Here is a 12304-nt window from a genome sequence, read left to right as displayed (position 1 = left end):
TCTTTCCGTTAATATGTATAAGAATATTTTCATCGAATTTATAGTTGGCTGCTTCTCGTAACCTCCTACAATCGAATATTTCTGATCTTGAGAGCGATTCAAGCGTTTGTTGTAGAGATACCTGAAACCAGCATTGAAAATTATTATTTCTAAACAGTTATTACCCTCTCAACAGTTATCATCAAAAAGTTACTCTAATGCAATTAAAAAAAAAAAAATTAGTTACATCGTAAAATATAATTTTCCTGTTAAACTGTTTGCAATACAAACAAAAAATTATTTTTTTAATTTTAATAATACTTATTTTCGCACCATTGACGTCAACCAAATCAAACAAATTAAAAAATAAAATAAAAACAGATTTTTGAGAAAAACTATGGTATAAAGTATGCATTAGCTATAGATTATTAAATAAAATTAGTTAATAATGTACAATTTTACCTTGTTATTATTCCATTTTTGTTTCTTTTGACATATTATGCATATATCTGGCCACAAATAATTACTCTCACCCAATTGTCTACACCGAAATTTTTTTCTTTTTGGCTGAGTCAGTGCTTTGTCAGTGCTTGCATTTATAGATGTCGATTGTTGCATTTCATCATCTATATTAGTTTTCCTACATTCTTTTAGCTCAGTTTGTTGGTGTTCATCCCAGTCAATTTTTTCTGTCTGCTTATTATTTTCTGCTTTTTCAAGTTTGAAAACATTACAAATACGTTCGTAACATTTTGAATGGTAAAAATAACCCATGGCAAAGCTTTCCATTTCAATAATATCTGCAATTGAGTTGAATTCCTCTTCTGTTTTAGCGTTAATGGTTCTACAAGAAAATCTTGCCGCATCTCCATTTTTATTTCGAAGCTTGCACCACCTTTATTGTGTGCTAAATATTTTTTTTATAGCTTTAGTACTGCATTTTTTAATGCATTTATTCGGTAAAACATCAAAACGAATTAAACAAATATTGTCGCTTAACGATGTAGCTGCCATTTTGTTTGTTTATATTTTTAACCAAACGTCACAGAGATATTTTACGGAAAGATTTATTATAAAGTTTTAAATAACATTCGGTCGCTTTAGTTGTTCCGTAAATTACTAATTATCAACGATAGACTAATCGTTAGAAAACGATAAAGCACGATAAAGGAAAGTAGAATGATAGATTGTGAAAAAACTGCAGAGTAAAAAGGGGCAAGTTTACATTTTTAAAATGTTAATACTAAGAAACGCTTGATTCAATATAGAAATTTCAGCTATTAGATGTGTCCAACGGGATGAAGCGATAATTAATGTTGGCCACCGGCCTAATAAATAAAAAGTGCAAAATAGCGTTTTGGAACACATGTCAAATTAACGTGTAAATAACGGCATAAAATTACGTTTAAATTAATATTTAATGTTTTTTTATTTAGATATTTCAACTGATGAACATATGTTCACCATTATGACAAACTTACACCGTGCTATGCCGACATTGATTTTTTGGTATTTTGGCACACTCTGCCCCACTGTGCTCTGGCTTGAAGTGAAATAATTAACAGCTTTTTTACTTCCAGTTTGAACCACTCAAAAATTTTCAAACTTGAAATTTCTATAAGTCAAAGAGAATTCAAAAAGTACCAAAGTTATGCCTTTATAAACATTAATTAATTAATGTATTTAACTTTGCAACAAAAAACTAGAACTAATAAAAAAAAAGTTTTTCTGACTTAGACTTCCACAGTATATGTGTTGATCAGCGTTACTTGATAACTTACCACCATGAATAAAAAATCGTTAAATTATGAATTGATAGTGAATTGGCCAAATATTACAACCCAAAATCAATGATTAGAGCAGCCGTGGCGCAGTGGTTAGAGTTCTGGCTCAGAACCCAGAGGTCCTAGGTTCGACGCCAGCTCTAGCCCAACAAGCGACAATGGTACGGAAGGAGGCGTGAACTTCCTGTTAAATGCTCTCCCGCGGTGCTCTATGATAAGACCGTAAGGACTTCTGGGAGCACCTAAAATATCTACAAAAAAAAAAAAAAAAAAAAAAAAAAAATGATTCATAAAAAATTAAGCAAATTGAAATCTTCTTTTAAACGTTATTTTCTTTTTTTTTTTCTTTTAAAATATTTAAACTATAAATATGGGTTAGCCAGTTTTATTTTTTTTTTATATTTTCTAAAAAAAAATCAACTTTATATTCAGTATTCAATGTATTCAACCGTTCAAAAATATAATTAATTTTATCTTTGATTCCTTGAAATATTTGCAATAATCAATCAATTATGCAATAAAGATGTCTTGTAATCCTGAATCATTTCTAATAATTTACTATTAGATTTAAATTTTGTTCCTAAATTTTATTCTTATAAAAGAAATGATCATTAGTTATGTCTTTTTACTTTGAAAGAAAAAACTTAACTTGTATTAAAAATAAATTAATTTACTTCATAATAAAATTTTTGTACAAAAAAAAAAACAATATTGCAGTTTTTTTAAAAAAATTCGTCATTATTTAAATATATATAAAAGTTATGCCTGCTGTTGAGCTTCTTTAAAAAAATGTTTCAGTCTTCGGACATTGTGTAATTTCTTGTTCTTTACCATTGATGACCATGTAACTGGTTTGCTACTGTTTTTTTGGTTTGTGCTTGTTTTGTTTCAATTTGTGTCATTCGTGTTCTCAATTGTGCGCTTTCATTTTTTAGTTAATTTATTTCTCTTTCATAATCTGATATACGCACATCTAGAATACTTTTATTTGAGTTTTTCATAGTTTGTATTTTAGATGCATATTCAGTTTTTAAATTGTGCTGTCTAAAGTTGCCTTGGGAACGTAGCTTGCCAAAATTTGGTAAAGCATAGCTTCGATGATGTTATTCATTTTTATATTATTACACACGGACTAAAAAGTACAATCCAAATATCCAACATTCTAACTTTAGACAAAAAAACAACCAATATAAATGTTTATGTTATGTAAACAGATACAGTCCCTCTATTATTTTCAAATTTTCAACTTTAATTTTATGTTTTGTACAAGATTGAAAAAAATAATTCTGTAAAAATTACATTTTAAAACAATTATAAGTTATATATGTTACAAAAGTTAATTAGGTTCTGAATAAATCAAAATAAGGGTTGCAAAATAAATTAGGTATTGAATATGTAATATAGTTAACTAAAAAAACAGGAAATTGACGTTGTTAGAAGCGTTGCTATAGAAGCTAAAAACTTCACCTATTAAGATATTGAGAACAGATATTGACTGTTAGTACAACTTCATAATATTTAGTTTAAAGGTATATATTTTCTGAATCTATAATAAATTTCAAAAAAGAAAAAACAAAAAACAAAATTTTGATTATGTAAGTGTTTTTTAACCTATGAACCACCTTAAACACATGCAAAATATATTCAGAGTTGACTGTGCAGAATATGTATTACATTTATTGCATGCAACCTATTCAAAAAAATTTTCACGCATGAAATTTAAATTTCTAAATATGTCGATGCTAACTTATTTTTTAATTTTTGAAACTTTAATACCGGTAAAAATTGGCTTTGTAAACTAAAAAAAAGTTTCAGGTTTAATTGAATTAGTTCCTTAACGCAAAATGTTACAATGTTTACTATTATAGTGCTTAGTATAAAAAGAGTTAAAGCTTTTTTTATGTTCACAGAATAATGCGCAAGTTTTTAAACCATCGTTTAAACAAATGCTAAAATGCATTGCTTGAGTAGTTCAAAATAAATAATCTACCAAATAGCAGGACAGTTTACTCCAGCAACGTAGGACAGTTTGCTCCGTAGTCAATTGTCCTAGAAGGGATTTATTTATAGGATAATTGTCTATTCAGTATAATGCAACGTTTTGAAGGTTTGGGCTGATGCTTTTAGTTAATTTCAGAGAATTTTCATCAAAAAAATAAGCTCAAGTGCTGTCAGGTGCTTAGTACAAGGAGTGTGTGAAAAGAAAAAACATGGCTGGGGGAAGGGACATTTGTTAAGATCTAATAATCGGATTTATTGAATAAGAAGAAACGTGATTTGGGAAATTTTGATAGGTCAGGGTAAGAAGGCAATAACAAAATATTAGAATCAATACGTACTAAACTCTCAAAATAAAACTCCAAGATTGTCAATTTAGCCGTCACCATAAACCGAATCCTCTTTTCCAACTATTTGCGATGAGAGATGCAAAAACCACGCTGCAAGTTGGTATTAAAAAAAGGCATTCTGATGGATATTGCCACAAAAATGCCGCTAATAACATTTTATGCGATGATGAATAAATTTTGAAATGTTTACTTATGAATAAATTACGTATTTTTAGTACTTTTGATAGTTTTTATTGTTTTTGATATTCTTATGTTATTTTTGTATTAAAAAAAATGCATACATATTTATATATAATTTTATGTATTTTGTTATACCCAATAAATTAAATTTTTTGGTTAGTTATTTTTTTGTTCATCCAAAATATGACCTAATTATCTTGCATTATTTTTTTTCGTTTTTCATAAGTAACGCATAAAAACCTTTCCAAAAGTCCGTGAAAAATCTTCTTTTAACACATTTTGTTTCTCTTATCATATAGACCCTTTTCAAATGTGTCTTGCACATCTTGAGCTTACAGATATGCTATTTATATTTTAATTATGGCGCACATAAAAATTAACGCCGTAGTAGCCACCCTTAATTACTTCATCTAAGGCCTAAATGGTGTTGAAAAATATGTTGAAAAAAAAAATGTTCAAAAATAATCAATTGCATCATACATTAAAAGTTTAATTTAATAAATGCATAAAATATTATAAATCCAAATATATTTTGAAAATAAATCTAAACAATTGATTTACAAAACCAGAGGTTATATATTTTATTTTCATTTTTTAAAAATAAAGTAAAAACAATTTAGTTAGATCAAAAAAAATATTTAGATAAAAAGAAGATAAATTAGATAAAATAAAGATAAATTAGATAAAATAATTTTCAAAAAGTTCAAATAATTTTCATAAAGTTCAAAAAGAATAAATAATAAATTTTATAAAAATAAAATATATATTATTTTTTAACAAATACGTTTTAGAAAAGTAAAAAATATTTATAAAACAAAATTTTATTAAACAAAAAAGAAAACAACAAAATGTACAGAAGATGAAATATACAAAGATGAAAAACGAAGCTAAACTTCACTCATAAATATTTACCAAAGACTTGATTATTGTTTATCCTTACTTACCTGCCATTTTTTCAGCTTAAACAAGTCCTTGTTTAAGCTGAATCGCAATTGATTCTTGTTCAAATATTGGCACAAGCCGAATCTCGTAGCTGTGATTGTGTAACGTCGTAGCCATGATTGTGTAACACCCTAGCCGTGATTGCGTAACGCCAGTCAATTAAAAAATGAAATACTTTTTAAAGTTTATTTTGGTTATCGTCACAAAAATTTTCTCTGAAACAAAATTAACAAAAATTAACTTTATAAAGATTATATCTAGAATCTTAACTCCTACTTATTTAACTTATATGACTACTCACTTATTTCTCTTAATTCCTGATACTCACTTATTTCTCTTAACTCCTAATACTCACTTATTTTTCTTAACTCCTGATACTCACTTATTTCTCTTAACTCCTAATACTCACTTATTTTTCTTAACTCCTGATACTCACTTATTTCTCTTAACTCCTAATACTCACTTATTTTTCTTAACTCCTGATACTCACTTATTTCTCTTAACTCCTAATACTCACTTATTTTTCTTAACTCCTGATACTCACTTATTTCTCTTAACTCCTAATACTCACTTATTTTTCTTAACTCCTGATACTCACTTATTTCTCTTAACTCCTAATACTCACTCATTTCTCTTAACTCCTGATACTCACTTATTTCTCTTAACTCCTGATACTCACTTATTTCTCTTAACTCCTGATACTCACTTATTTCTCTTAACTCCGAATACTCACTTACTTCTCTTAACTCCTAATACTCACTTATTTCTCTTAACTCCTGATACTCACTTATTTCTCTTAACTCCGAATACTCACTTATTTCCTGAAAGGAATTCGAGAAAAATCTCTTTTCAAATGATCTTCTGCAAGACACCACAATAAAAGACTAACACTAGAATAAAATCCTTCTCCAGAGAACCTTTCTGCTTCTCATTTATTAAATTTTTTATAATTGAAATTTAGAAGAAAAAGATTAGTAATCAGATGATTTTTTTTTTTATTACAAAAACCTAAACAACCAAAATAACTGATTTCACTCAATTTTCGTTTACACCTTTACTGACTTCACGCTTAAACACAACAGATAAAGGTGGAAAAATAAGAAAAGAGAGAAGAGAAAGGTGGAAAAAATAAGAAAAGAGAGAAAGAGAAAGGTGGAAAAAATAAAAAAACATAGTGAAGAGAAAGGTAGAAAAAACAGCAGGAAAAAAAATTTAAATGAATGTGTAATCGAAAGATGATTGGATATTCATTATTTCTCAATTAGATAAGCTTTATTTTGCATATAACACCGTTAACCACTATAGCATTATAACATATAAACATCATTGTAACTGCATTTTCATTTTTTTTACAGATTATTTAAAAAAAAAAAGGTTTAAAAAAAAAAAAATCTGGATCGAATAAAAACACTTTTAAAAACAAAAACACCAGTAAAAAGTAAAATATTTTCTCAGAGACAAACCTCAAAATAAACTGATTACCTAGGTAACCTAATCTATAGTTGTTGTTTTATTAAAGTTTGAAAGAAAGTTACTATTTTTTGTTTTATTATTTAATTTGCAACCATGAAAATTTTTTTTACAAAAGTTTCAGAAAATTTAACTTCAATTCCTAAATTATAATAAAAGTTTAAGGTAAAAATTAAAATATAAAAAAATTAAAATCTTTTTTGGTCATTCCCATCATTTCCATCATTCAATTATTTTAAATTCCTCTACAAATAGTTTAGCATATCTAACTTGACCTTATTTCTTAATTTTCTTACGTGTAATTTGATTTCATTTTGTAACTTAGTTTCTAGTGATTTTCTTGATTATCTTTCTTGATTACTCAAACAGGCGTATGAAAGCGACTAATTTTTTCATTTGTAAGCTAACCCTGTTTTGAGTATCAGTATATTTAAAAACAGTGATAGCTGTATGAACATACTGATATTCGAAAAAATGGTTACTTCAATGCAGAGAAAAAGCAAATCAAAAGGCTTTGGCAATTTCAAAAGTAAGGCTTTAGCAATCTCTGTTAAAACCAATATAATTGTTAACAAAAATTTACAGCCATAACCATTCATCACCCTCAAATCCCCTCCCCACTCTGCACACACCAATTTCTGTTTTACGAAGTACAGCGGCAATACAAAAATGAAATCTTAAATTAAAAAATTATTATATCTTATTATATTTTATTAATAAAAATTGATAAAATCATGTTCTTAATAATAAGGTAACATCTTTTTTATTTATTAAAAGAAAAAAGAATTTGATAAAGAAAAAAGCCTACCCAAAAAAAGGTATGTGATAAATCAAATCTTGTTTTGAATTGTCAATAGAAAGATGTGCTGATATACATGCATTAATAACAGTCCTCAAGTACTCTTGCAAGCGTAGACGACGCTCTTCTAGGAATTTTGTATCCTGCAATTTAAATATTTGTTTATAAATTTCAAAAATTAACAACTATCACAGAAACATCAATCTATCTAATTAACTCATCGTAAAATTAAAGATAATTATCATTAGTAAAGAAAAGATATAATGATAAAAAGACATTTTTAAAACTTATAACAAAAACAATTGAATAAATGAACACTGTAAATAATATATTTTAATAAGATAACAATACTTGTCACAAGTTAAAAAAACTTTGCACAAATTGAACTTTGCATAAGTTACTAATAAAATCAATTTATTACTTGTTCAAATAGATGAGTAACTTTATGTTGAGATTTACTTGAGTAACAAAAGTAATAATAATTACAACACACAAGTCAATTAGACCTCAGAAGGTATTACTTATCTTAAGTTACCCAAAAAATAAGCAAACTGTTTTTTCATCATATCTATACAGGTGTGGTAGATTTTTATAATAAATAAAAAAACTGATTAAAATATATTTAGCGATTGCAATCCCGGAATTCTGACTTATTTATACTCTTAAAACCTTAACTTACCTAGGGAATCCCAGGATTGATATTAGACAATCTCAGGATTCCCTATAAGGTCTAACAAAACAAAGCATAATGATAAAATATATAAAAACAACAACAAATTATGCGTAGCAATAAAATAATTTCTAATTAGTTATACTACAGATGGTGGTTCAACAAAAGTTCTTCATATACACATGCTGTTTGTGCAAAAAGTCCAGCCCAACCTAATATTACTCGAGAAAAATAAATCAACATTTAGATAAACCACCAAAAAAGAAATCTAAATCACTAACATATTACTTTTTGATTTTGGAAAGGGAAGATAAAACATTTCATTCTACACTTGCTCACCTGACTATGTCTGACAGGTTTCCATTTAATGTGATTTGTTCTTCAACAGACTTACATGCTGCTCTAACTGCCATGGGATTCACAAATCTACCAACATCAGTTAACACAACTCATAATTATGCGGTAGTATACAGCAGTACACCAAAAAAAAGATTAGGTATAACTCATCATGTTGACGCACAAAAAAACGGATTTTGGAGAAAGAGTTTTATTATTATATAATGGTTTGTAAACAATTTTTTCTGTATAAATTAATTATTTCTGTATAAATAAAATTAATGATAATAAGTTGATTGATAACATTTATTTTTAAAATTGTTGGCTCTGGAAGCCATATTTCAAAACAACTACACATTTAACTTTAAAGTTAAATAAACTTTAAAGTTAAATGTGAAAAAGAAACTTTTAATATCATAAATATAATAAGTAAAAATTTATGCAACATCTTAACAATGATGGCATTCAGTTAAAGAATTTCAGCATTTCCTTCATTCAGCAGTTTTCATTCAGCAGTCTTCTCTATGTTTTGAAAAAACCTTTGACCAGTATCATCATTGTTTGAAGATCTTGAATCACCAGACCTAAGTGTATCAATTATAAGCCCAACTTCATTACAAAATTTTTGTTGAATTAATGTTTTTCTATCTTGAATAATTTTTTCTAAAGGTTTCCGCGTAGTCCACTTCTTTATTGCTAACTTATAGCTTATTTTGAAAAGGTATTCTGTTGTTTTGATCCAACCATAGAGTGTAAAACTGGGCTTAACTATGAAAGCCCATAGTTGAGCCCAGTTTTAGTTATTGGAAGATTTTTCACTGTGTTTATGTCATTAATATTTTTTAGATTGCAACCACTTAGTACCATTGTGATGATTTTGTTGCTGTGGATAGTGCTGTAGCAACTTTTCCCACCCACTATTGTGATTTTAATTTTGTGCTGTAAAATTTTTATAATATGTAGTAAACAATTTTTCAATAGTCGATAAAGAGTTCTTCTTTTAATATACCTAAGGCTTTTGATTGGAGAACCTTGTAGGTCTGCAAAATAAGATGAATGATGGATAAGGGTTAGACTAAATAATCTTCTTTTCACCATTAGTATACCCAGATAACTGCATAGGCAAGTACCAAAAGCAAGTGGGGAATAAACTAGTTTCATCTGCTTTGTTTTTGTTTTCTTTCTCTCTTTTTGAGTACAAAGCCTTTGATTAGTAGGCACCAGCAATTTTTAACTTTTTTTAGAAAAATTAATTGCTCCAAGCGGGTGTACTTTAATTAGAGAAAAAAACTATAATGTGCAAAATTTGAAAGTTGCAAGTCGTTTCAATTCTTTCTTATTTTAATTTTTTACTTTCAGTTAATTATGAAACTTAAACTAAAGTGAATTATACTTCATGAATTTTTAATATGAGTGTTGGTGTAAAACATTTTCATGCGTATTTTTATGTATAATGAAAGGTAAATAATTTATTTTTTAATTTTTATAACTTTTAAGACATGTTTATGTAAATAAGACCCATGGTTGCAACTTATTTGGTTTTAGATTATCAAAAGTTATCAAAAATACTTTTTAGATATTTTTGTGTTAAAGTTAAAAAAAAAACATTTAACATTTTAGCTTTAAAACTTTGATTAATGCAGAAAAAAATAATAAACTTAAAAATAGTAACAGAAAGTTTTAATTAAAGTTTACTTATTTTTAATGATGCATTTCTTTGTAATTCTACGAAAAATGCCTTTAAAGCGGTTTGTTTGTGTTGAATTTTCAAACTTATTTATCCAATTAGATAACAACTAGTTTAAGATTTTATTGTTTTTGAGTTAGGGATTGTCCATAAATTACATACCCTCAGATGTGCGAGAGAGATACTGCAAGTGACATATATGAGATGGGGGGCAGGGGGTCAATTATAAAAGTAAGAAGTTACTAAATTCAAAAAAATATGATAAAATCATATCTAGGTAGGTTAAAACCATAGGTACTTTTAGAGAAATGGATGCAGGAGGTAGAGAGTGTAGGGTCAAAATAAAAGCGTAAGTACTTTATGGACAACCCCTTAACTCTTATTTTCTTATAAACTATCTACTCCAGCTGGAAGCAACTTAATACTAAAAATTGCTGGTGCTAACTTTTAACCTTAGTGTCACTCTTTGAAGATTTTTAATGACTCAACAATTTCGCTTTGACATTTGATAAAACTCAGTACTGTGTGATCAATGCTTGCATGTTGACTTCTGCAACATAGTCAGTGACAGTTCATAAGTTTTGAAAGACAGAGTTCTATTGCTTTGCATACATTATTATGAGATGGATATAAATTGTAGCTTTTTCTTATGGCGTTGTTTCTTAAAGGCTGATTATCAAATATGCTCATAATAATATTTAACATTAATGCTAAGACTTTATTGAGAGTATTTTGAGGATGTTTATATATTTGAATTTTTGACAAATTTTTAATTACCTTAACATCTCTTCTTTTTCCATCTTATTATAAAATTTGAAACTACTAGCTTATAACAGCTCATTTAAAGAGTTTGCTAATTCAGGTTCTGCAACTTTTTGCTTCTTAAATTTATCTGATGATTCCTCAAATAGTTTACCTGGTCTGCCAAGAGTTAAGTTAAGTGTGTTTTCTGTATTGAATAAACAAACATTTTGTTTTATAAGAATTAAGTAACAAAGCAAGACTAAATGTTTCTGCATGGATTTATCATTAAATTTTGCAGTTGCAGTCCATTGCTTATTGTATTCAAAGATAATTTTCGAAGTAAAAAAGTTTAAAGCAAAAAAAATAATAAGAATTTATCAATATAATTCAGAAAGGTTTATAATTGTTCAAGTTGAAATAATTTTGTTTTGCTTTTAAAAAAGCAAACAAGATTACAATAGTCTAATCTAAAAATATTTAAAATATTTAATATACAAAAATTGCCAACTTTCTGAAAATATACAAAAATGTGCTAATTTTCTGAAAAATTCTATTATTATTATTAAATTATTATTACAATAAAATAATTTTTAATGCACAATATTTAATGTATTGTTACATTATTACCATTGTAAATAAGATTTTATACCAAGTTTTTCTTTTAAAAAATTTCTGTATTGTCCAACTTTAACAATGAAATTCATGTACTAAACATTGATACTTAACACATCAATGATGATTAAAGCCAGTTTAATGAAAAAAATCAGACATAAGTTTTTTGACTTTAGCCCACTCACTGGCCCTCTGTGCATAGTTTTGATTTACATATTGACATTGTGGCCGAAAAAAAAGACAGACGGAGCTAGTGTTATGAAAAAAGTTGGATAGCTGATGGTTGCTAAACAACAATTATGCTTTGCCCACAGCATACAACTGTTCAGGATTCTAACCTGTGTACAGCCAACATTAATTTTATGTTTGCTAAATTAAAAGATATTGACAATAACACAAGCAATGCGTACAGTTTTAATGGTTTGTATGCATGAAAGCCAAACTGATAAGTTGCCTCCTGCAGTACCTGTATTAAAGATGAGACTTAGTTCAAGTATTGAATACAAAAATTCATAACTGCTTAGGCCATGAAACTTAGGAAGGCTTCCTGAAGTCACATTTCAAAACATATAAAACATAATTTATTTCCTTACCCCTGGCGTTAAATTAACATAATTTCTTGCCAATCCCGGTATTGGAAAAGACCTCCAGGATTACTAATTATATTTATCTTCTTTTTATACATTTTAATATTTATATAATAGTAATATTTATTTTATATTTATTATAATACAAACAAAAAATACAATAAAA

At 27.3% G+C, this 12304-nt stretch overlaps 1 protein-coding gene across 3 annotated transcripts in view; it reads right to left on the bottom strand.

Moving 5' to 3' along the window:
- Positions 1-5408: 5408 nt before the first annotated feature.
- The window catches only part of LOC100213238 (sorting nexin-29), a 46711-nt gene continuing 39815 nt past the window's right edge, over positions 5409-12304 (bottom strand). For all 3 annotated transcript variants that reach the window (XM_065803165.1, XM_065803166.1, XM_065803167.1), the window contains 2 exons: positions 7512-7645; positions 5409-5448 (listed from right to left, as the gene is read on the bottom strand). In XM_065803165.1, the coding sequence (XP_065659237.1) occupies positions 5412-5448; positions 7512-7645 (171 nt within the window). In that variant the 3' untranslated portion in view covers positions 5409-5411. The remainder of the gene's footprint in view (positions 5449-7511; positions 7646-12304) is intronic.

This window comes from Hydra vulgaris, chromosome 08 (assembly GCF_038396675.1).
Source record: "Hydra vulgaris chromosome 08, alternate assembly HydraT2T_AEP".
Classification (NCBI taxonomy): Eukaryota; Metazoa; Cnidaria; class Hydrozoa; order Anthoathecata; family Hydridae; genus Hydra; species Hydra vulgaris.
The sequence above is the reverse complement of the archived record's forward strand: the minus strand, read 5'-3'. Positions and strand labels throughout refer to the sequence as shown.